This window comes from Macaca thibetana, chromosome 10 (genome assembly GCF_024542745.1).
Source record: "Macaca thibetana thibetana isolate TM-01 chromosome 10, ASM2454274v1, whole genome shotgun sequence".
Classification (NCBI taxonomy): Eukaryota; Metazoa; Chordata; class Mammalia; order Primates; family Cercopithecidae; genus Macaca; species Macaca thibetana.
In genome coordinates, this window is record NC_065587.1 from 27,737,456 (window position 1) to 27,763,148 (window position 25,693).

Below are 25,693 nucleotides of genomic sequence, written 5' to 3' on the forward strand. Positions count from 1 at the left end.
TTTCTTTTTTGCAAACTGCATGCATAGATAGAAGTTTTGCTGAAATACAAACTCCCATTTTTCTTATAGGAGCTTTGCGGCTCCAGGACTGGATGTAGGTGTTTATTTTGTGTTGATTTGGGGGCATTACATGTTTCAGACCCTGAAATGTTGACTTCTTTGGCTTGTTTTTTTCTGATATACCACAATGGGGCTTGTGTTCAAATTAAGCTGTGGGACATCCTTTAGATACTGGGTTCAAACAATTCTCTCCTTCCTTGATACTCACTTAGGGGAGAGGTGTCAGAAAGTCTGGGAAGATCCACAGTGGAAAAAGTTTATCTGTATTTCATAGAGACTGATGGCCAGCTCCCACCTGCCCAGGACTTCTGGAGAAGGCCAGCCATACCACTTGCTTAAATACCTCCCATCTCCAGCCCTTCAGTAAATATTTAAGTGATTCATTAAGTATTTACAACTTAAAAAAGTAGAGTAACCCAGTGGAACTTGAATTTAACTAGAATTTAAGTTTGAGAGTAGCTGGTCAGTAAAACAAGTGTGGTAGATTGGGTGACACATTATGGTTTTTAAGGGTTTTTTGTTTGTTTGTTTTGTTTTTTGTTTGTTTGTTTTGTTTTTTGTTTTCCTTAAACAAAGTTAACAATAATTAATTTGAATAAAGAAGGAAAAGATTAAATGGTTGGCGTGTGTAATGCGAATGCTGTTCCATGACTTGTTCAGCCATAGCCTCAATTTGACATGCTAGACTATGAATCCTAAAGACTGGCATACGGTTACTGCGCTGGAGTTACTGTTCTCGTTCAACAACTATAGAACATTCTGAATAGTGTTTTAAAATTTTATTTTATGAAAGTTAAAAAAACCCTCTTACTTATACACTAAAGAAAATAAAGATAAAATGGTCTCCCGCCTGCCTGGCAAAAGTCCCATGGCCTGACCCTGGCCAGCAGGAGCAGCTGGTTTTGAAGAGCAGGGGCCAGATGCAGCTGTGCTGCCAGCCACCTAGATGTGGTTCCCTGGTGTCACGGTCTGGGTGAAGGATGGTGCAGAGCCGGTGTTCTGGCCAGCATCCCAGTGCGGCCCCAGCCACTGCAGGATGTTTCCAGCCTACTGGGATTCGGGCTCCAGCTGGCAGGACAGCTTGTAGCTGCAGGACAGTGAGGCAGCTGTGAGGCCACCATGAGCCACACATCAGGTCCCCTCTCAGTGCCTGCCCAGCTGGAATCCTGGGTCCCTAGCGGTACCCATGCAACAGGGCTTGATGCTGGCCGTGGAGTCATGGCCACAGGCTCTCTGCTGCTATCCACAGAGAGCCTCCTCTAGGCCAGGTGGGGTGGCTGACACCTGTACTGTCAGTACTTTGGGAGGCTGAGGTAGGTGGATTGCTTAAGGCCAGGAGTTTGAGACCAGCCTGGACATCATCATGAAACCCCATCTGTACCAGAACAACAACAGGAGAACAACCGGACATGGTGGTGGATAGCAGTAGTCCCAGCTGCTTGGAGGCTGAGGAAGGGCTTGAGCCCAGGAGGCAGATGTTGCAGTGAACAGAGATGGTGACACTGCAATGCAGCCTGGGCGACAGAGCCAGACCATGTTTAAAAAAAATGGAGAGCCTTCTCCCACCCTCTGCCAATCTCCCAGGCCCTCACCTCTCCTTGTCACTGAGCTGCTCCATTCTTGAGAAACAAGTGACAAATTTCTCCAGAGGCCGAAGTTTGTAATTCATGGCAGCCACTTGGAGCAGCTGCATTTCCTGCAGAACTCGGACCTCCTAGAGACAGAGGACAGGATGCTGACAGGGCCTGGGTGGAAGACGCTGAGGGGGCCTTTGACAGGCAAGGAGAAGGGACTGGTCCCTGGGGCCGTTCTCTGAAGGGGCCCCATGCAGCCCCCAGCCTGTTCTCAGAGTTGGATGTAAACAGCCCCTCCTGCAGGAATTGGTCTTTCATTCCAGTGCCTTTCCCACTTTCTCTACTGGGATAGGTCTTCTCCTCCTGTGTGTGTCAAACCCTCCCAGTAAACCTAAGATGTAGAGGATGGAGCCAGGGAGTGTCCTGTCCAGGGTGGACTGTGAGGTCCACATCCCCACCCTCAACCAATGTGAGTGCCCCAGCTGCTCACCTTTCTCCTCTTGTTGGTGTTGCCCTGGAAGTCAGATAGAGCCCATCAGAAAGTTCCCTGGTCCTCAACCAGCCCCACCCCATCCCTTCCCATGCTGCATTACTGCCAGGGCCACCAGGGTCAGGGGATGTGCACATGACAGGACTTGGACCTCCCTCAGGCTCCGGGCTCTAGAGCAGGGGGCAAGGGAGCTGAGGCTCAGGGACACTGCCCCAACCCTCTCTGATGACAGACAGAGAAACTGAGGTCTCTCATAGAAAGAAAGCACTCAGTGACCCTGGAACTGCCTGCCCTTGGAAAGGCTCAATTTCACCCTCCTATTACGGGACTACCCCACGGAGAGGCTGAGTCCAGTTCAGCCCACACCTCAGCAGCTTTGCAGTCAGATAGCTCTGCAGCTTCACCACTCAGGGACAGGGACTGGTGGCTGCCATGGAGCCTCCATCATTCCGAGGTGATGAGATGGGCCTGACACCCCCACCCACAGGAGCCGCTGTGAGGCTCTCAGGAGAGGAGGTTTTCCAAGGGCTGAGATCTAAATGCTCCGTCCAGGCCCCTCTCCTCCCAAGCCTCAGGATCCTGGTTCCCAACCAGCCTGCCCCAGACTAACTCACATCCAGATCATCCGGGATGGCCGAATCCAACCTGTGTAACTCAGTCAGAAAATCCCCCAGGAAGGGGACCACGCCCTGTGCCATGGAGGGGTGGGGAGGTGGGAGGGATAGTGGTGATGAGTATTGGTCCTCAGGTGCCTGCCCAAGGTCTTATCCCATGAAATCCCATCAGCCCCTGTCTCCCAGAATCCTCCTCCCCAGGTCTCCCGGTTAGAGCAGCCAAAGACCCTCAGCTGCCTTTCCCAATTCTCTGCCTCCTCTATCCCAGCTGACCTCCAAGTCTAGCAAGCACTCCTAGTTTTCTCTGTGGCGGGATTTTTTTTATTTTTATTTTTTATTTTATTTTTTGAAACGGAGTCTCGCTCTGTCCCCCAGGCTGGAGTGCAGTGGCACTATCTCAGCTCACTGCAAGCTCCGCCTCCCGGGTTCACGCCATTCTCCTGCCTCTGCCTCCCGAGTAGCTGGGACTACAGGCGCCCGCCACCGCGCCCGGCTAATTTTTTGTATTTTTAGTAGAGACAGCTTTCACCGTGGTCTCGATCTCCTGAACTTGTGATCCGCCCGCCTTGGCCTCCCAAAGTGCTGGGATTACAGGTGTGAGCCACCGCGCCCGGCCTATGGTGGGATTTTAACAACTCACAAGGGCCTGTGGTCCCAGCCTTGCCCTTCCCCACAAACACTCTTGGGTCCAGCTTTCCCAGAGTCTTGCTCTGGTCTCTCAAATGGAGGTTTTCCAGGCCCAGTGGCCACAAGAGGACAGGGCTGGGGAGGAAGCCCCTGCTGCCTTGATATGGAGGCCTCCAGCTGGTGGGGAAAGCAACCCTGTCCTCTGATCCCCTGCAGTCCCTCCATGCCACAGGCTCACTCACCTTATTCTGCCTCTGCAGCCTCATCTGGGCTCTCTGGGGGTTCCTCTCCTGCGTGGCCACCTTAAAGATCCCCGCCTGCCAGATGTCAGTGATGGAGAGAGTGAGGCTCTCCTCCCTTCCCCCAGTTGCACCCCAGCCACCCCGCACTTGGATCCCCAGGGACTGGCGTGAGTCACCTGGCACAGTGCTGATAGGACTGGCCCAGCCCCACACTCCCTGTGTGTGTCACCCAATCATGCAGCCAGGCCTCCCTGTGACTGTTTCCTCTTCTGTAAAGAGCCATGAAAACCACAGCTACCTCACAGGGCCTCCTGAGTGCTCAGTTACCTGTAGCTGTTGCCATTGTTCTCCCCCTCATCCCTCTGAGGAAGAACCAGGCACGAGCACCCTCAAATTGCTTTCTTTTCTCGAACCTCATTTCCACCCTGTGAGGCCCGCACTACAGGCTGAGCATCCCTTTATTTTCCAGATGAGGAAACAGAGGCCCTGAGTGGGCAGTGACTCCCCAGGGCCCCAAAAGAGAGGGTACCTCCATCCCCTCTTGGAGTCTCTGTCTCGGCTGCCTTCACCCCGCATCCCAGCACCACCACCCATCAGGGTCGTGTTCTCTGGAGTCTCTGAGTGTCTAGGTCTCCAGCCAGGCACAGTCGTGATGGGAAAGGGACAGGGCGGTTTAGGAGACCTGGTTAAGTGGCACCTGCCTATCTGAGCCCCACTGGAGTCTCTGCCACACAAACTGGGTTTGAGCCATGAAAAAGGTTTTGCCTCGCCAATGATCCCCCAGGGGAGTTCCGTGCACAGAACTCTCTCTTCCTCCACTCAGGAAGTGGCCTCCTGAGCTGCCATCTCTGACTGACATGGCAGGCTTTTCCAGAATCCTGGGTGGGGTGACATGTTGCCTTCTCATTTGCATGGAAGATTCTGAGATCTGGTCAGGGAGTATCGCTGAGGTATGCATGAATTCCCCAGATACTTGTCATGAGCATGTGTCACTGCTAACTGGTGAGAATCCTGTGACATGACCATTTTTGGGTGTCTACAAAGGGCAGAGCAGGGAGTCCCAGCAAACACGTACATCTGTCCCGAGTATGCCCATTGGTACCCAAAGCTGGGTGGTCCACTGGACTCCCTGGCACATGAGCTTCCTCTGTTGTGGTTCCCTCTTTCCCCCAGTGCGGATAGAGGCCCCCTGCCCATGGAGGTGCCCTGCAGACAGAAGCAGCAGCAGAGGCCTGGCTTCCTGAGGAATTGCTGGTCAGTTTGAGAAAGGAAGAAAGTCCCACCTACCATGACCACCCCTCAGTGTGGAGGAAGCTCCATGCCAGCAGCATGGACCAGCATGGGAGCCAGAGCCCTGCTAATGCTGCAGCTCATCACCCCTGCTCAGAAACCCAGCAGCCATTGCCACATCCCATTTCCAGGGCCTCCTGCCCCTGTGCCCCCATGTGCCCATGGACCCTCACACCTCTCTTTCTGTTGGCCCAAGGTAGGCATAGAGGGTATTTTTGAAGTCCACTTTTAGTATGTAAGTCAAAACAAAATAACCACTCCACACTGGGTCCAATGCCCTTCCAAACTCACTCTTTCCTCTGACCCTTAAACACTTGTCCCGCATCTCCCAGACTCCACTGTACCTTGATCAGCAGGTCCCTCTTCACTGCAGTGTCTTTTTTGCAGAGTTCTTTTAGATATTTTGAGCTTTTGCTATGGACAGAGGAAAGAAAGAAGGGTAAATTTGGGAATAATCAGGGAGATTTGTGAGTTGCAATCCCTTTTATTTGAAAACCCAATGAATCCCAACTTCCTGGGTGAGAGTTTTCAGTGGGGTCCTCTGATGACAAGGGCTCCAGATGACCAGGGTGGGACCTGTCATGCTCCTCCCCTGGCCCATCTCCACTTCACATGAGCCCCTGCGTGTTCACAGTTAGCTTCCAGCTGGACACAGTTCCACTGCTGGGTACAAACACCTGAAAGCCTCCAGTTGGCTCCAGTCTGTTCCTGATGGTTAAAAATCCTTAGTCCTGAGTTGGAAATCTTTGCCTAGGAGTCCAGGGCAGCTGAGTGACCACACCCACCAGCCCATCCCTGCCTCCAGTGTCCCTGGTCTCCAAGAACCTTTCAGAGTCACTGAGGGCACATGGGGAGACCTATAGGTCCCTAGGTCAACCCTGGTGCTCCCGTGGAGAGAGCCCTCCTCACCTGGACACTGCTGCCCACATCTTGTGTAGCCGATGTATTGGGTTGCTGCGCAGAGCAGAGATGATGGCGTGTACTGAAGAGAAGTTGTTGAGGCTTAGGCACTCCTGGAGAGGGAAGAGTGAGCTGTGAGGTCCAGAGTTGGAGTCCAGCCCACTTCAGCCTCAGCCCCCTCTGCTGAGATCTCCCTTCCTGGACAAACAGAGGCCCAGGGAGCCTCAGGAGGGCACACCTGGGGCTAAGTGAATGTCACTCATCTAAGAGGAGTTTTGTGCAACCCAAGGAAGAGCCCAGGTTGGAAGTGAGCAGCCACCACTGGGCCATAGGAGTCAAGGTCAGGAAAGCTCTGGCAAGAAGGGCCTAGGGGATGTGCAGGGCTCAGGCTAGAGATACAGATGCCAATCCTGAAAGCTGAGGGAGGAGAAGAGGCAGTTCCCCATTTTTAGAGAGGGAATCCCAAGGCCCAACCATGGCTTACTCTGGCCACCTTGATCCAGTGCTCCACCACCCTGGCCCTGTCCCGGGCCCTCATGCTGTGGTCCCCAAGGCAGGAGGTGGTGACGCAGTTGGTGAGCCTGTTGAAGTGTGCGATGGTAGCACGAACTGTGGGTGCCACATGCTCACTCCCCTTCTTATGTCGTTGGCCCCAGATGGAGCCCAAACATTCGTAGAGCACCACCTTCTTGAACAGCTCCTTTGGGGGAGGAGGAAAGTGTCACGGACACAGCACACGCCAGCTCAGAGTCACCCACAGTCCCAGGCAGGGACTGAGCTCACAGTCATCCATGGTCTCTGGCAGGAACCAAGCTGGAGCTCTGAAAGCTTTAAAATATGCTCCAGACTTGTGGGAGTCCCTGGGTTTGGTCTTCTGCCGATCAAGGCCCCTGAATGCATCATGGCCAGAACCCAACAAGGGTGGGAAGAGAGAGTGACATTTTCTCCCAGGCAATCTGCATTCCAAGAACTAGAAGGCCAGCCCGTCCTGAGACCTTGTCTTCCTCCCATCCCAATCAGCCCTCTACTCCTTCTCTCCATACCAGTGCACTTTCCTTGTGGCAGCTGCAACTGTGGGCTCTGTTTGGTTGTCTGCCATAGAATCTAGTATGCATCAGGTACCTAATAGGTGCTGAGGGTAGTGAGGCTCCTAAGCAGCTGGGTGAGTGACCCATGGCCCTGCCTGCATCTCAGTGAGCACCTGCCCTGTCCTGCTTTCTGTCCATCCCCTGTTGTTCAGTCTGCACAGTCAGTCTGTACAGCCGGCACGGGTCATTTCCCATCTCTGCTGTCCACATGCAGACAGGGAAGGCTTGTGGGTGAGGAAACTCATCCAGATCCCATGGTTGGTAAGAAGTGGGGCTGAAATTGGACCCAGGGCATTGGCCGCTCCTCAGGGAGAGGCTAGTCTGAGACAGCTGGTGCCAGAGGCACGGCCTGCAAAGCCCAGCTGCTCACCGCATCCATGAGGGTCAGCTGCTCAGCCAGCAGCCTGGGAGGGAAGGTCGTGATGTCCGGCAGCTCCTCAGTGTGTTGGCTCTGGACAGTCCCGGGACAGGGACAGGGGGCCTCTGGGGCTGACTGTGGCTCCAGTGATGTCCCTGGAGGGGGCCCTTCCCCTGGTGCTGGTGCTGGTGCTGAATGTAGATATCCTGGTGCACCCAGGGCTGCACCTGACTCTGGCTCCAGAGCAGGCCCCAGGTCCGCCAGCAGTGGTGGTGCTGGCTCCAGGGCCAGCATTGTTAATGCGTGTTGCCCAGGAGGCGGAGCAGGATCTGGAAAAGGAGAAAAGGTCACCACACCAGTCACTATTCACTGGGCTTTCCAAGCACAGAAATGACCAGATGGAATTTAAGGGAATTGTAGCCCCAAAACACCACCCCCGGAAAGTCTTCCAGACTGCAAGCCACCTCACCATCTGGCTTGGCCTTGTTGGGCTCCGGAAGCACCAACTGGCCTAGGACAAGTTCCTGGTGGTCCTCCAAGCCCAGTCCGGGCCAGGCGAAGTTCCTGAAGGCCAGCTTTATCCGGAAAGATGATTGTTGCGGGGGCTGATAGCAAACTGAAGTGTTTTCAGGGGGCCAGGTGAACAAAATGGAGGTGGTGGTGCTGGTGATGGAGTGGACAGCTGAGTCAGAGGCCTGGCCTTCTCCCACACAACCCTCCAGGGCACCCTTGCGTGGTTCTGGGTCCCTGGCCTCTTGCTGCCTGTGTAGAGGACAGCCCCACCCTACCCCAAGCCATCAGTGCTGTCCTGGATGGGGCAGACCTGGCCATGCAACAGGGCTCTACAGACCCTTGTGTGCCCCGGCGTCCCACTGACATTCTCTTCCCAAAGGCCCTGGAGCACAGCACTGTGCACCTGGACACTCAAGACTTCAGCTCCAGGCAGATTTGTGAGCAGCTTGCTCATCAAAGCTCCAGCTCTGGGTCCCCTGGTCCTGGGGTTAGGAGGGTAGGGGCAGATGTCAGATGGAGTAGGACAGGGAGAGCTGGGAAGCCATGGTGCTGGGGATGGGTCTCTCAGTGGCCAGCTGTGACCCCAGCTTCACCCCTTCTTTTCAGGGGACCTAAGTCTCCATTTACAGAACTCACTATTTGCCTCTTGTAGGAGGGAAGTCCCCAGATGTCAGCCTTGTTGTGGGAATTATAAGACGTATGAACCCCAGGGCTCCTTTAGTCTCTTCCCAACCAGAGTCCACATATTTCTCCCCATGTTTTGTGGGTGAAGAGGCCCTTCAGAACCCTAAATCCCCCCAGTTTATACTTGTTGCTGGGCTCCGTCATTCTAGTCAGAATCTGGGAGGATGCCAGCATACGTAGAGGAGGCCATGAGGGTTTCCCCTCTAACGTTCTGTAGATATGATTTGTTTATTCTGTCTACTGTGAGCGCCTGACTCTGAGTAGAATTGAGGCCCAGGGATTGTCATCTGCTTTGTTTATGAAATTATGCCAAGCCACAAGAAGAGCAAATGAGGTGTTTTGTATGTATGTGTGGAATGAGTGAACCCCAACCATTGGAGAATCCAGTGAGCATCTCCAGATGTCTGAGTGGGCCTGTGGCTCCTTTTTCAGCACCAAGGGACCCCTCTTCTGTCTGTGTCAAGGAGAAAGACCAGCCAGAAGGAAACTCAGACATCCTTTAGCAATGCCATTGCAGACTTGCTTTCTATGTGCCTTTCCAAACAGCAAGAGATATGGGCCATTGCGGCAGAATGCTGAGAGCTGCTTCAGTGAGTGGGAAGAGAAAAATAATAAACATGAATCACAGCACCCCTAGCACATTGTCCAGAATTTTAGGCTTTAGGGAACCCTTTGTTTGCCATGTCTTAAATCATTCAGTCCCTACAAGAACCCTGTGAGGTTCATGTTCTCACTACTCCCTTTTCCAGAGGAGCCATCCGAGGCTCGGAGAGCTGCATCTTCAAGACCCAGCCAGTAGGGGACAGAGGCACCTCCGTGCCTTGGAGGGGATGGACACTCACCTTCTAACCAGTAGTTCCAAAAAGTGTGGCACGGTGATAAAGTCCCAGGAGGGGCCCAGGCAGGTGGCATAGGAGGAGATGGGTTTAGTTAGAAAGGCTGGAACCAGGGACTCCAACAGCTTCTCCCCTATGCCAGACTGGAAAGTTGGCATCCTGCAGATCTCATTTTCATACTAGGGGGACAAGGAGGGACATGGGAGTCAGTGGTAACACCATGAACCACCAGAAAATCAGGATCTGGAACTCACACCAAGAAGCACCAACCCTTCAGGGACTTGTGCATGTGGAGAACCTGGGTGCCCATGGTGAAAAGGGTTCTAGGCTTTCAAAGAATAATCGCATTAGAAGGATAAAATGATTCATGCCTTCAAGGCATCATCATGGTGTTTGTCAGCTGTGGGGCAACGGCACCCTCTGTATCAACAGCATCATCATCCCTGCAATCCTCAAAAATCACCCTCATGGTGGAGAAGAGGAGACGCGGGCTTTTGGATGTCAGATGCTTGCTCAGCAGCACCCGGGTCAGAAGAGAGCACCTTCCACAGGGAAGACTGGATGAAATTCCCTCTAGGCCACCTGAGGCTCCACTTCTGATATGGAGTGGAAGGGCCTGGGGAGGTCTCGTCCCCTCCTCATTTTAGCAACAGCACACAGGACAAGACGCTCTAGAAGAACCCTTTGACTTAAAGGGATATGATTGATTTTGTTCTTTAACATGAACATGAGTCTGGAGAAATAGCTACGGCCATCCCAGCCCTGGCCAAGGGGAAAATGCCAGAAGACTCCAGGGTGGGAGGAAGCGCATCCCAAGGCCCAGGATCTGCCAGGCGACTCGGGGAAGAGAAAACGCAGGCAGGTATTGAAGGTGTAAAAGGTTACGCAAATGTATGTTTGAAACTGGAAATGAAACTAGGTGATTTTCTCTGCCACACAGACAGTAGATTGGCAAAAAGTTAAAAGCATGTTAGTATTCAGGGGAGGCTGCGTTCAGAGAAGCAGCTACCTTCAGAGGCTGCTGGTGACCGTGTGAGCAGCTGGAGCCCTTTTGGAAAGTCAACTGGCTAGAGCTGTTGAAACTTGCTATCTGCACATCCTTTCACCCAGATTTCCCTTTCCCGGGTGTGTGTCTTCCACAGGGAATTTGTGTATTTTATGGGTTGAATTGTGTCCCCTCCCCCAAATGTAACTGTTTCTATTCTCAACCCCAGAAAATGTGACTGTGTCTGGACACAGAGTTCTCCAAGAGGTAACAGGTGAAGTGACTTCATTAGGGTGGCCCCTAAGTTAATATGCCTGGGGTTCTTACAAAGAGAGGTGGTGAGCGCACAGAGAAGTTCAAGAGAAGACACTGCGCTGACTGAGATAGAAGTCAGCCATCTCCAAGGCAAGGAGAGAGGCCCAGAGAAACCACCCCAGGCTGACAGCTTGACGTTGGGCTTCCAGTCTCCAGAATTGTGAGGAACCAGATTTCTGTGGTTAAGCCCTTCAGTCAGCGTGCATGTTATGGCAGCCCTGGGAAACTGCTCCAGCCTATTAGGACACACATAGGATCATGCTGCCTGTAGAAAGGCTTCCTAGGAGGGGAATTTTATCATGACAGGCTCCATCAGCACTGAGAGGCTGACCCGCTGTGGAACATGGCCTCCCTTAAGGAATATTACAGTGAGATGCGAGGGTACAGCTCCTGCCTGGTGGGGATGCAGGGATGAGTTCTGTGAGATGACACTTTAAAGACAGATGCATAGAGTAGCTTCACCTTCTTTTGTTGTAATCAACACCCCCCTCCCAACTTGTTTGTGTAGAAGCGTTGGATTTTAAGTCCTGGAGGAGGTCTCGCAGGGCAGAGGAGCTGTCTGTTGCCGGACATATACTTAGGGTGGGGAGTTAAAATGATAACAGTATGAGTATGTTGCTACAGTGTTACCATTGTACCCAATTTTTTTTTTTTTTTTTTTTTTTTTTTTTTGAGACGGAGTCTCACTCTGTGGCCCAGGCTGGAGTGCAGTGGCGAGATCTCAGCTCACTACAAGCTCTGCCTCCCGGGTTCATGCCATTCTCCTGCCTCAGCCTCCCGAGTAGCTGGGACTACAGGCGCCCGCCACTTCGCCCGGCTAGTTTTTTGTATTTTTTAGTAGAGACGGGGTTTCACTGGGTTAGCCAGGATGGTCTCGATCTCCTGACCTCGTGATCCACCAGTCTCGGCCTCCCAAAGTGCTGGGATTACAGGCTTGAGCCACCGCGCCCGGCCTGTACCCAATTCTTATAGCAACATGCTGGGATACTCCTGGCATAGTATAAAGCGAAAACAGAAGGATTTTCTCTGATCTTCCTCTGATAGGTGAAAGGGACTTTGCCTGTAACCAGGTTGCCACAGGGGACTAATGGCAGCCAGATTCCTTTGGGAGAGGACAGTGGCTCACTCAAGTGTGAAAGCCCTAGGACAGAGCCTAGGGAGTCCCCATATTCGTGTTTGAGTCCTGGGCCCACCCTGGTTTTCTGGAGTCCCTGTCTGTGGAGACCCTTCTGTGCCCAGTCTCACCCCAGACCAGCACTGGCCGTGGTTGGTAGCAGGGGGCCCCTGCCCTTCTTTGAAGAAGGTGGAGAAATGGAATCCATCCAACAGCTCCTGCTTGATCTGCTGTGTGGAGCTCTGCAAAGAGAGTGAGCCAGGCGAAGAGGTGTCAGTGGCCTGCCTGGCTGACCCCACAGTGGGATACCCCATTAGAACTCCTCCCTGGTGCCCCCTTCCCCAACAGGATTTGGCACACAGGAGGATCTGCATAGACCTCCAGCCAGAGGAGGTTGAGGTCTCCGGCAGATGACAGGTTGAGGTCTTGGAATTCAGATCTGAGCAGACAAACTGTGTCCTCGACACTCACCTTCCCATCCTGAAGGCATGGTCAGGGCTGTGAACCTGACATGCCTACCAGGCTCCAAACACCTGACAACCTACCTGCTCCTGTCCAGGGAGGGCCCCTCATATCCTGTTTCCCCCAAATATATGGGGAGGGGCTCGGTGCTGCCCTGATGGGCACAGCTGAGGCCTGGCCTGGATGGGCCTGCCCTGGGCCCTGTGTTACCTGTGGGTGCCTTCTGGCAAATGGCCAGAGGCGTCGAGGGTGAGGGTTGAACCAATGTCTATATTCTCGGGAAAGACTCTCGTTTTGGCCTCTTCTGTGACGAGGAGGTCGGCAGCACGTCGGGACACAGCAGGAGAACATGTTCTCCGGAGTGTCGACTACCAAATGAACTGGAAATGGGGCTGTGTGTATAATATGGGTGCCTAGTTACCAGAATTCTAAGTTCTGTTGGGGTCTGTCAGCAAGGAAGTGAGGTCACATCTTGTAGGTTCCATCCTGTAAGCACCTCCTTTCCATAAGACCTACTCAAAGGCCTCACTGAGCTTCTGGCCACTCACCCTCCCCCGTCAACTCCTTACCTTTCACCATTATGCCAAAGTGTGCCCCTTCAGCACCTTGGGAAGACCTGGATGTAACCAGGGTCCCAGTTTTAAGGAGACAGTTCTGGGTCAAACAACCTTAGCAGTTGTGAGACCCTAGAGAACTCCTTTGGTGTTTTGGGGCCTTCCCAGCATGCACAATGGGGGTTATGCTAGCATCTCCCTCCTAGGGAGCTCATGAGATGTGTTTGAGATAGATCTTATAAAACTCATGGTGTGGTGTTCCCTGTAGATATTGCACACACTTACAGATGGAAGAAATACCAGAAGCATTGAGAGGTAGCATGGAAGAGAACTCCAGTGGGCCTGGGGTCCACAGTGTGGTCTCAGGAGAAGACACTTTTGCTCTGGGCCTCGTCTTTCATGATGCACCAGTAGAGGTTGAGATTAAATGAAATTCAGACATCGTCCTCCTCTGACATTGCACCTTCCAGTGCCTTCCCATTTTATTTAGACCCAGACCCTGTGCCCCATGTCAGCCTAGGGTGGGCAGCATCCACAAAGACAGCACTGAGGGCTTAGTGACTCCCTTCTGAATGATGGAATAGGACACACATGATGGAATCGCACTTCTGGGGTAGTTCAGGATGTTACAACAAAGAGCCGTAGCCTGGGGAGCTCATCAAAAACAGAATTATGTTTCTCCCAGTTCTGGAGGCTAGAAGTTGGATATCAGGGTACCAGCCTGGTCAGGCCTTAGTGAAGTCTCCCGCCCCATTCACTGAGCTTTTACAGTGCTGTACTTTCTTTGGAGGACGGCTCAAATTTAGCATGGATAGACTTCCATTCAAAGCCCAGCTCCCACTTGTAGCTTGGTGACCATGAGGAAGTCATAGAACATCCCTGTGCCTGTTTTCTCCTCTGGGAAATGGCATTAGTGAAAATTGCTTCCCTTTTTAATCACAGAGAATAAAGCATGCAAAGAAGTTAACTCGGTGCTATTGGGCAGAGAGTGAGAGGCCAGCAAACCAAAGAGATCAGCTTGCCCACATCAGTGGTGAGGAGTGGGGAGAGTGGGTGAGGCTGGGGCAGGAAGCAGGCCAGCCTGCCAGAGCCCAGGAACAGGTGAAGAGTAAGAGTGAGCTCCTCACCCTGAATTCTCAGGGGACACAGGCATGCAGGGGCTGTGGGGAGCACAATCATTAGGGTTGCTCTCGTTCCCCTGGTTCCCTCCATATCCGACGTGGTCCCAGGGCCCCCTCTCCCTGTGTTTCCTCTCTGCCCTGCTTTCTTCCTGGCTGCCCTCCCAGGACTCATTTTTGGCCCTGGTCAGGTGGAGTCTTGAGGTAACTATAGGCCTGTTAATAACTCCTCTGAGGTTCAACCCGTTTGTTGAGACCTCTGAGCTTAGTCAGAAACCACCTCCTGCTGGGACCTGAGAGAAGGCTGGAGGGAGTTGACGGTGCAATGGCGATTTTCCCTGGGATGCTGCTCCAGGGCCCACTGGCAGGTATCTGCCAAATTCGAGTTTTCTTTTGGGTCTCTGGGGTTCTGAGGTATGATTTTCCCTCTGAAGACAGGCGGAGCCCCTGGTGGGTGCCTTAGCCTCAGAAATGGGTCCCCCTGAGCTGTGAGCTGTTCTCTACCCTCAGTGTGCTAGGACACCTCACACCTGGCCCTGCCCATTCCGGCTTCCGAAGCCGACAGAGGGTCTGTAGAAATTGCTAGACACGAAAGGGCTGCAAATAAGTCATATGAAGTGTATTTACATAACTCAGTGGTTTTCAGCCATTACTATACATTTACTTCAGCAAAGGAGATATTTAAAAATGTGAATACCCTGTGTCACCCTACAGAGATTTGGGTTTATTTGATGGGGCAGAAAACAGGCATCTTTGGTTTTTTGTTTGTTTGTTTGATTGTAACAGGATCTTGTGCTGTGGCCCAGGTTGTAACACAGTGGCATGATCATGGGCACTGCAACCTTGACCTCCCAGGCTCAAGGAATCCTCCCTTCTCAGCCTCCCAAGTGGCTGGGACTCTGGGCATGTACCACCATGCCATACTAATTTTTGTGTTTTGTAGAGACAGGGTCTCACCATTGCACTCAGGCTGGTCTTAAAGTCCTAACCTCAAGCTGTACTCCTCCCTCTGCTTCTCACAATGCTGAATTTATCTTTTAAGATCTTCCCTAGTGCTTTGACTAGGCACCGAAGCAAAGAAGGCTTTGCTTGCAGAAGGCTTGTGGAACCCTGTTGAGGCTGCATCTTCTTCACAGCCATCAGATTGTTCCCTGAGGTGTCTGCTTAGCAGTGCACAGGCTATTTACATCAAGGGCTTTGGGGAGCTGTTGCGTTTGGGGGTTGGCTGGGGCATGAGTGTTGGCTGTGGGATCTGTCACAACCTGGTCCTATGGGACACCCAGTCTAGGATCCTTCTTCCCAGACCACCATCATGCGTCTCACCACTCCTATGGCAGGAGGTCAAAGATCATGACCCTGTGGACAGAGGCATCCAGGTGCAAGACTGATGTTGGGTGAGTCATGTGGGCAGGGGCGAGGCACAGCTGCTTGCTGGAAGGGTGTTGGTAAGTGTTGGTCCGCCAGCTGTCACGTCCTGCTGTTCTGCTGAATCCTAGCGATCCTCACTTGGAGTCTGGGTTTCAGAAGGGTGTGGCCCTGGGTTCTTGGCTGGCTGAGCTGGTATTTTTGTAGCCTCTTTTGGGCTCTTGTATGTGAGGCCTGACCTGAGTTGCTTCAGGAAACCTTTGCCCCTGAGGCTACCTCCTTCTTAAGAGCAGAGCCTTTGTGTGGAGATCTGGCTGGCCTCCCTAGCACCCAGCCTGTCCTGTCCTGTCCTGTTATGTCTGGGTTTGAGGCTGTGTGGAGGGACCTCTTCCCATAGAGGAGGCAAGGTTAGTCGTGTGGGTCAGAGTGAAGCATGGTGATCCCAGCTGGCTGTGGCCGGCCTTTGACTGAAGGAGTCTGAGAATGACCAGGCCTGGGGAGCTGCCCTTCCTGGGAAACAGCTTGTCTCCTCCCCTATTGTGGAGTTTCTGGATGTGACCCAGAGTGTGCTGGGCCTCTGTAGGATGTGCTGGGTGTAGCCGTGTGATTCAGGGTGGGAGGTGCAGGGGATCATCTGCTCTGAGCCAGGTAAGGCCTGGACAGGACTGGGGCAGCTGTCGAAGAAGCTGGTTCTGATGGGAGAGTAGGCATGGATAGGGAGGGGACAGGGTCACCAGGTCTGTGTGTCACCTGTTCTTGCTGCTTGGTCTGCCCTGGGAGTGATAACAGAGGTGGAGGCTGCTGTGGACCCTCTTTGGCTTCCTGAAAGCAGGTGTTCATGTGGGAAGCAAGGTGGGTGGGGGACAAAGCTGGTCTCTGAGGTGTTGAGTGATTCTTTGTATGTCTTTGTCCTTTTTCTCTCTGCTGTCCCCAACAGCTCTGCTGTACCAGCCCATTGACCAAGTAAGTCACTCAGAGCATCCTGGTCCTATGCACCAGTGTTTAGGCCCCTGAAGGGCCAGAGAGGGCTTAGGAGTTTCTCAGAAGACTGAGCCCGGTGTGGGAGGGCACCAGAGTCACTGAGAACAGACCATTTGAAAAGTAAGGCAGAGGGATCCTGGGCTCTGAGTATGCCTCCCTGACCTGTGGTAACCATGCCAACAGGGCCAGGGCCTCAATAGAGCTCAGCTACTGAGCTTGACATTTGGCCACTTGCTCTCAGTGGAGGCAGGAACATCCTGCTTCCCCAACTCCTGTCTTTCGGTCTCCAGTATCCTTGGAGCAGCTGCAGGGTGGGTAGAGGGGTATCTCTCCCAGCTGCGTGGTGAGATGAGCCTCCACCTGGCTGCCTCTGCCGGGAGAAAAGAGTAAAGACTGCAGCAGGGAGAAAAGCCAGCTGGGGCCCTTTTAGAGTCAACCCTGCTGCTCCGATTCTAATTTTCAGTTCAGATTTTGCAGGCATGAGTGTGGGTCCCTGAGGGCCTGCCCTTTGAATTCTTTTGGTGAGGACTGAGCATTGTCCAGGGGCTTCTCATTTGAGTCCCAGAAGCACGGCCCTGAATTCACCACCTCATCCCTTCCCAGGACATGCTGAAGTGCACACCTGTGGACCACCCAGACTGCCTGCCGCTACACGATGCCCTCCGCATCCCCCAGGACTTCTTTCTGTCATCAGTGAGGACATTGACCCCCCTGAACTGCAGTCACAATGGACTCCCAAGGGCAGGTGACCTCAGGGCCCAGCAAGGCCTCACACTCAGGTGGAGGAGCCCGGGGTGGACCAGATCCCCAGTTTCTTCTCTTACGGCACAGGTATCACTCTGTGCCCCTGGTCTCTGCAACCCTGATCCCCCATTCCCAGCCAAGGAGAAGTCTTTGGTCCTTGGTCACACTGATTTGATTCCCTGTGGCATTTTGGGCCCGAGGCTGAGAGCTTTAAGCCCAGTGTGTCAATAATTTTCCTAGGAATCCACTGAGCCAGAAGAGGAGACAGGCCTGGAAAGTCTCTCCATGTCCATAACACAGTCTTTGAGCTGTGTCAGAGCTGGATTCTTTTCCTCGGGTGGGCTGTCTGGAGACCCCAGGCATTGTTCCCCACACCAGGGAAGTCAGCCCGTGGGTACCTCATTCTTGATTGCAGACACCTGCCATGACGCCATCAGGGTGACCCAAGAGGCTGAGGGAGCAGGAGATCTCAGCCGCTGTAGATTGGCCTGCACAAGCAAGAGTCAGGGAGTGAGCCCCACAGAGGGAAAGGCTAGTACTAGAGGTGGCCAAGGCCATCCAGGTTGCTGGAGCATTTTACATGAGCTCCTGGATATCAGACAGCAGTTTCCCTGGGAAACTTCTATATGCAAGGGTGGGGGTTAGCCCAGTGAGGGGAAGCAACACTCAGCTTTAGAGGCACAATTCACCCCTGTGGTTCAGCAGCCTGGCCCAGATCAAAGGCTTCCTGATGGATAGAGGTTGTTAAGTGGCCCTTAGGAGTGAAGACTGCCAGGGTTCATGCTCCTGTGTTACATTTGTGAGTGAGCGGCGGGTCTGGAGAGTGCCTGGTAGCGCATAGGGAGCTGTTTCTGTGCAGTTGCTCGGAATTCTTTTTTCTTTGAGACAGAAGTTCAATCTTGTCACCCAGGCTGGAGTGCAGTGGTGCAATCTTGACTCACTGCTACCTCCGCCTCCCAGTTCTAGCAAGTTTCCTGCCTCGGCCTCCCAAGTGACTTGGATTACAGGTATGCACCACCACGCTCACCAAATTTTTTTTTTTTTTTTTTTTTTTTTTTTTTTTTTTTAGTAGAGATGAGGTTTTACCATGTTGGTCAGGCTGGTCTTGAACTTTTGTCCTCAAGTGATCCACCTGCCTTGGCCTCCCAAAGTGCTGGAATTACAGGCATGAGCCACCATGCCCAGCCCCAGTTCTGAATTCTTAAGAAACTCTCGAGGGGGTCTAGGTCAGCACTGATAGAACCTCTGCAGTGCTGGGTGTGGTGGCTCACACCTGGAATGCTAGCACTTTGGGAGACCGAGGTCAGAGGCTCTCTTGAGCCCAGGAGTTTGAGACCAGTCTGCGCAACGTAGACCCCATCTCTACAAAAAATTTAAGATTAGTTGCGGCTGGACGTGGTGGCTGACACCTGTAATGCCAGCATTTTGGGAGGCCAAGGTGGGTGGATCACGAGGTCAGGAGTTCGAGTCCAGCCTGACCAACATGGTGAAACCTCGTCTTTACTAAGAAAATACAAAAATTAGCTGCATGTCGTGGTGTGCGCCTATAATCCCAGCTACTCAGGAGGCTAAAGCAGGACAATTGCTTGAACCAGGGAGGCAGAGGTTGCAGTGAGTCAAGATCGTGCCACTGCACTCCAGCCTGGGTGACAGAGCAAGACTCTGTCTCGAAAAAATAAGAAAAATAAAAAATAAAATTAGTTGGTTATGGTTGTGCTTGCCTGTAGTCCCAGCTACTTGGAAGGCTGAGGTGGGAGGATTGTTTGAGCCCAGTAGGTCAAGGCTGCCATCTGCCATGATTGTACCACTGTACTCCCACCTGGGGGACAGAGTGAGACCTTGTTTCAAAAAAGAACCCTTGCAATGATGGAAATGCCCCCTATATGCACTGTGTGAAATGGTGGCCACTAGCTACATGTGGCTATTGAGGTCTTGATATATGACTAGGATAACTGAATTTATTTAGTTTAATTTAAAAAAATTGTTTTTTTGAGAGAGCCTCACTCTGTTGCCCAGGCTGGAGTGCAGTGGCATAATCACAGCTCACTGCTCAACCTCCTGGGCTCAAATGATCCTCCCTCTTCCACCCCTCAAGTAGCTGGAACCACAGGCATGCGTCACCACACCTGGCTAATATTTAAACTTTTTGTAGAGACTGGGTCTCACTGTGTGGCCTAGGCTGGTCTTGAACTCCTAGGCTCAAGTGATCCTCCTGCCTTAACCTCCCGAAGTGCTGGGATTACAGACCTGAGCTGCCATGCCCAGCCTGGTTTAATTTCATTTTACATACATACAAACATATATTTATTTAAGATAGGGTCTTGCTCTGTCACCCAGGCTGGAGCGTAGTGGTGCAAACGCAGCTCACTGCAGCTTTGACCTCTGGGGCTCAAGCAGTCCTCCCACCTCAGCCTCCCAAGTAGCTGGGACCCCAGGTGTGTGCCACCATGCTTGGCTAATTTTTGTACTTTTTGTAGAGATGGGGTCTGCTATATTTCCCAGGCTGGTCTTAAGTCCTAGGCTCAAGCAATCCTCCCACTTTGGCCTCCCAAAGTGCTGAGATGACAGGCATGAGCTAGCATGCCTGGCCCCAAGGCATATTTTTACTTCTAGTGTAGTTCAGCCTTAAGACTGTACCAGCAGATAGAGATGGAAAAGTAAGATGAATCGAGGCCGGGCGCGGTGGCTCAAGCCTGTAATCCCAGCACTTTGGGAGGCCGAGACGGGTTTATCACGAGGTCAGGAGATCGAGACCATCCTGGCGAACACCGTGAAACCCCGTCTCTACTAAAAAATACAAAAAAACTAGCCGGGCGAGGTGGCGGGCGCCTGTAGTCCCAGCTACTCGGGAGGCTGAGGCAGGAGAATGGCGTAAACCTGGGAGGCGGAGCTTGCAGTGAGCTGAGATCCGGCCACTGCACTCCAGCCCGGGCTACAGAGCGAGACTCCGTCTCAAAAAAAAAAAAAAAAAAAAAAAGAAAAGTAAGATGAATCGAATATCAAGTTACGTTTATAAATAAAGCAGTTATTAATTAATGGCTTTTTTTTGTTTGTTTGTTTAGCCAGGATGGTATTGATGTCCTGACCTTGTGATCTGCCCGCCTCAGCCTCCCAAAGTGCTGGCATTACAGACGTGAGCCACTGCGCCCGGCCATGTTTTTTGTTTTTTGTTTTTTTTTTGAGACGGAGTCTCGCTCTGTCGCGGCCCAGGCTGGGGTGCAGTGGCCGGATCTCAGCTCACTGCAAGCTCCGCCTCCCGGGTTTATGCCATTCTCCTGCCTCAGCCTCCTGAGTAGCTGGGACTACAGGCGCCCGCCACCTTGCCCAGCTAGTTTTTTGTATTTTTTTTAGTAGAGACAGGGTTTCACCATGTTAGCCAGGATGGTCTTGATCTCTTGACCTCATGATCCGCCCGTCTCGGCCTCCCAAAGTGCTGGGATTACAGGCTTGAGCCACCGCGCCCGGCCTGTTTTTTTTTTAAACCTCCTTTTTTATTCTGGGTTAGATCATTCCCTGGCTATCTTTATCCTAGCATCAGTGAGTCCTTCAGTCACTACAGCCCCCTGAGAGAACAGATATTTTGGTCACCATCAAGTGGATCTTTGTTTTTTATCTAACATTTACAATTCTGCCAGTTCTGACTCTTAAATTCTCTTTGCCTTGAATTCCAGGATCCATCTCTGATGTTCAGTGAAGATGACCAGAACAGTCTGCTAGAGCAGTACCATCAGGGTCTGGATCAAAAACACAGAAAATACGTGGTTGGAGAGCTCATCTGGAATTTTGCTGATTTCATGACTAACCAGTGTAAGTGGCAGTTTGGCTCATGGGATAATGTACCCGTCCTCATTTTTTTCAGGTTGCCTTGCCCTTTCTGGACATTTTGGTTGTACGAATATTGGAAACAAAGTGAGGAAGCTGGTTTAATCCATGTAGGTTGCGCTGAGGATTTCCTAGGTAAAGGAAGTTGTGCTTAGGAAGTAGGAAAGCAGTCAGGCCCCCGCGTGCCAAATACAGTCAAAAAGCAACAGGAGAGTGTCCTACAGTGAGGTGGACATGGCTTGCTTGCCTTTTTCTTGTCTATTTCATAGCCAAGGAGGAAGGAAAAACGACCTCATTATGGATTTACTTTTGGGATGCACTGATTATTCCAGAGGAAGGTACAAAGTCTGAGAAGCTTAAGGTATTTCAGTGTGTTTTATATTACTCACTTGCAAAAAGCAGGCTCATCAAACACAGGTGAATTTCAACACATCTTGAATATGGCAGCATTTAAAAGTCTTCAGACCGGGCCTGGTGACTCATGCCTGTAATCCCAGCACTTTGGGAGGCCAAGGTGGGAGGATCCCTTGAAGCCAGGAGTTTGAAACCAGCCTGTTAAGCATAGCAAGACCCCATCTCTACAAAAAATAAGCACATTAGCTGGGTGTGGTGGTGTGTTCCTATAGTTCCAGCTGCTTGGGAGGCTGAGGCAGGCGGATCATCCGAGCACAGGAGTCGGGGGCTGCACTGAGCTGTGATTGCACCACTGCACTTGAGCCTGGGTGACAGAGTGACACCTGTCTTAAAAAAACAACGTGTCTTCAAAGACCAGAAGATCTGTGCTGTCACATTGGGTGACTGAGGGGCTGCAAAGTTTGCAATGAATGTTTCCCATTTCTTCTTAGTTTATGGACTTACCATAAACTCAGGATGGCAGTTTGGTGGGTTGGAGAAGGATATGGTGATGGCGGGAGTTACAATACATTACTTATAGGGGAAGACAGGCTTTTGAAAGGTTAATGCTTAAAAGTGAGAATGGAAAAGGGATGAGTGAATGAACAAGATGAGGTGAGAGGGAAGAGGTAAAGGGAAAAGGAGAACGAGAAGCTCTTCTCTGTGTCGCACCTGGGATGAATGGTTTGTGGAGACATCCCTGATGGCAGTTTTGTGGAGAGGTGCAAAAATTTATGTGGTAAGAAATGAGCTGTAGGCCCAGCGTGTGGCTTACGCCTGTAATCCCAGCACTTTGGGAGGCCAAGGAGGGTGGATCACCTGAGGTCAGGAGTTCAAGACCAGCCTAGCCCACAGGGAGAAACCTTGTCTCTACTAAAAATACAAAAATTAGGTGGGCGTGGTGGCAATTGCCTGTAATCCCAGCTACTTGGGAGGCTAAGGCATGAGAATCACTTGAACCCGGGAGGTGGAGGTTGCAGTGAGGGAAGATCACGCCATTGTACTCCAGCCTGGTCAACAAGAGTGAAACTCAATTTCAAGGAGGGTGGGGAGAAGGACCAGACGGGCTGAGTGCAGTGGCTCATGCCTGTAATCCCAGCACTATGGGAGGTGGAGGTGGGCAGATCACAAGGTCAGGAGTTCGAGACCAGCCTAGCTAACATGGTGAAACCCCGTCTCTACTAAAAATACAAAAATTGGCTGGGCATGGTGGTGCACGCCTGTAAACCCAGATGCTTGGGATGCTGAGGCAGAATTGCTTGAATCCAGGAGGTGGAGGTTGCAGTGAGCTGAGATTGCACCACTGCACTCCAGCCTGGGCAACAGAGCGAGACTCCACATCAAAAAAAAAATAAAGTAAAATGAAGAAGGAGGAGGAGGAAGAGGAAGAAAAAGAAGAAGAAACAGCTAGGTGTGGTGGCTTAGGCCTGTAATCCCAGCAATTTGGGAGGCGGAGAAGGAGCAGGAGGAGGAGAGGAGGAAAAGGAAACAGCCAGGCCAGTCGTGGTGGCTCATGCCTGTGAGGAGGCGGCTGAGGAAAAAGAAATGGAGGAGGAGGAGAAAGAAACAAACAGCCAGGCCGTGTGTAGTGGCTCATGCCTGTGAGGAGGAGGAGGAGGAAAAAGAAATGGAGGAGGAAAAAGAAATGGAGGAGGAAAAAGAAACAGGAGAAGGAGGAAAAAGAAACAGGAGAAGGAGGAAAAAGAAATGGAGGAGGGGAGGAGGAGGATAAACAGAGGAGGAGAAGTTGGAGGAGGAGGAGGAGGAGTTGGAAGAGGAGGAGGAGGAGTTGGAGGAGGAGTTGGAGGAGGAAGAGTTGAAGGAGAAGGAGGAGTTGGAGGAGGAGGAGGAGGAATTGGAGGAGGAGGAGGTGGTGGGATTACAGGTGTGAGCCACTACGCCTGGCTGGAAATCACATCTCATCATGAGATCTGGAGGGCACATACCCGAACCACATTAGCCTTCAAGGGAAATTCCGGGCACCTGGCTATTCCTGAGAAGTAAATTAGCAACTTGATAAGTAGAAGATAGTAATTGGCTGGGTGCAGTGGCTCACACCTGTAATCCCAGCACTTCGGGAGATTGAGACAGATAGATCGACTGAGGTCAGGAGTTCGAGATCAGCCTGGCTAACATGGTGAAACCCCATGTGTACTAAAAATACAAAAATTAGCTGGATGTGATGGATGCCTGTTATCCCAGCTACTGAGGAGGCTGAGGCAGGAGGATTGTTTGAACCCGGAGGTGATGGGCACAGTGGGGCTCAGATTGGGCCATTGCTCTCTAGCCTGGGCGACAGAGTGAGACTCCGTCTCAAAAAGAAGAAAAACGAAAAGATAATAATACCTCAGAACAATAGCCACCCAAGTCGGTTAGAGCCACAAGATATCTGATCCCCTATAGAAAGTAAAGATGACATCTTGACAAATGTCCCTAAGTTGTTTTTCGGAAGCATAGATCTCCACCGGATGATAAATGGTGACAGCTTTCCCTTCGACCTCAGATAAGGGTGAACCGAGGACTGAACTCTGACTGGAGTTCTTTGTTCCAAATTTCTTCCCGAGGGGCCTGGAGGTAATCACACTCACAGGCAAAAACTTAACACCCCTTCTGCTGACCCCAAGGTTTTAGATAAAGCTTTGCTTTCTTAGCCAACTGTAAACGGAAGAAATATTTTTTTTTTTTTTTTTTTTTTTTTTGAGACGGAGTCTCGCTCTGTCGCCCAGGCTGGAGTGCAGTGGCCGGATATCAGCTCACTGCAAGCTCCGCCTCCCGGGTTTAAGCCATTCTCCTGTCTCAGCCTCCTGAGTAGCTGGGACTACAGGCGCCCGCCACCTCGCCCGGCTAGTTTTTTGTATTTTTTAGTAGAGACGGGGTTTCACCGTGTTAGCCAGGATGGTCTCGATCTCCTGACCTCGTGATCCGCCCGTCTCGGCCTCCCAAAGTGCTGGGATTACAGGCTTGAGCCACCGCGCCCGGCCAACGGAAGAAATATTTGAATTGGCCAGGCATGGTGGCTCATGCCTGTAATCCCAGCACATTGGGAGGCCGAGGTAGGCGGATCACCTGAGGTCAGGAGTTCGAGGCCAGCCTGGTTAACGTAGTGAAACCCTGTCTTTACTAAAAATACAAAAATTAGCCAGGTATAGTGGTGAGCGCCTGTAATCCCAGCTACTCGGGAGGCTGAGGCAGGAGAATCACTTGAACCAGGGAGGCGGTTGCAGTGAGCCAAGATTGGGCCATTACACTCCAGCCTAGATGACAGAGCGCGACTCTCAAAAAGAAAGAAAGAAAAAAAAGGAAGGCATCTTCCATCTTCTCTGGCACCCTTTAGTCCTTTTTTTTTTTTTTTTTTTTTTTTTTTTGAGATGGGGTCTCGCTCTGTCACCTGGGCTAGAGTGCAGTTGCACAATCTTAGCTCATTGCAACCTCTGCTTCCCGGGCTTCATCAATCCTGCCTCAGCCTCTCATGTAGCTGGGACTATAGGTGTGTGCCATCCCACCTGGGTAATTTTATTTTATTTTTTTACTTTTTTTTGTATTTTTTGTAGAGACAGTGATATCATTATGTTTTCCAGGCTGGTCACAAACTCCTAGGCTCAAGTCATCCTCCTGCCTCCACCTCCCAAAGTGCTGGGATTACAGGTGTGAGCCACTAAGCTCATCCTGAATTACAGATTTTTACATACTGTATAAACTTTTACATTCTACTTTTTCTTTCTTTTGTTAAATTTGACCTAAAGCTGCCTCATAAACAGTGAACTATATCCTAACTTAAGCATGTAAACATTTCACTAAAGGAATACACAAGTAAAATTTTAAAGAAAGAAAATAAGAAAAAGAGTGTAAACATTTGGGAAAAAGCCTTTAGGCCTTTTCAGTTTCTAGAATGTATTTCTTTTCACTACCTTGGGGACTTCATTTCCAGTATTAAGGTCCATTCTCAGAAGGTGAATTTGGCGAGCATGAGAAAAGGGGTGGAGGAGTAATTGTACAAACAATTGTGTCCAGTCCAGGTTCCTAGGACCAGAGGGACCCCTCTGTATGGCAGAGGCACTCGACAGCCATAACTGATGTGTATCCTTAGAAAGACTTTATGGTCTAAGGAGAAAGTCCATTCGGAGCCCCAAGCTAAGGAATCAGGAGTGACAAGATCCTGGAAGGATGCCAACCTGTGAAACTCTGAGTCAAGAGGTCAAGCTGGGCGCTTGGTTTCTCAGGTCGACCGCTTGGCCCTCTTCCAAGTTTTTCCTTCTGCCCTTTCCTTCCTGTTCTAAAGTTTTTTAATAACTTTTTTTTTCTTTTTAAATACTCTCTCACTCTATAGCGCAGGCTGGAGTGCAGTGGCTCAATCTCTGCTCACTGCAACCTCCACCTCCCAAGTTCAAGAGATTCTCCTGCCTCAGTCTCCCAAGTAGCTGGGATTACAGGCACTCACCATCACACCCAGCTAATTTTTGTATTTTAGTAGAGACATAGTTTCACCATGTTGGCCAGGCTGGTCTCGAACTCCTGATCTCAGGTGATCCACCCGGCTCAACCTCCCAAAGTACTGGGATTACAG

The 25,693-nt window shown here is 51.5% G+C and overlaps 1 protein-coding gene and 1 pseudogene across 4 annotated transcripts in view; one reads left to right on the plus strand and one right to left on the minus strand.

Annotated features, from left to right (window-relative positions):
- LOC126929581 (uncharacterized) overlaps window positions 1-25,693 on the plus strand; it is a 50,984-nt gene that overhangs the window by 24,060 nt on the left and 1,231 nt on the right. For 2 of the 4 annotated variants that reach the window (XM_050746004.1, XM_050746005.1), the window contains exons 5-6: window positions 16,774-17,001; window positions 20,586-20,721. In XM_050746004.1, the coding sequence (XP_050601961.1) occupies window positions 16,774-17,001; window positions 20,586-20,721 (364 nt within the window). Of the gene's footprint in view, window positions 1-15,226; window positions 16,153-16,773; window positions 17,002-20,585; window positions 20,722-25,140; window positions 25,549-25,693 lie in introns of those variants that run through there. The other 2 variants (XM_050746006.1, XM_050746003.1) reach the window with 2 other exon arrangements.
- Window positions 1,023-12,582, minus strand: LOC126929585 (ral-GDS-related protein-like; annotated as a pseudogene).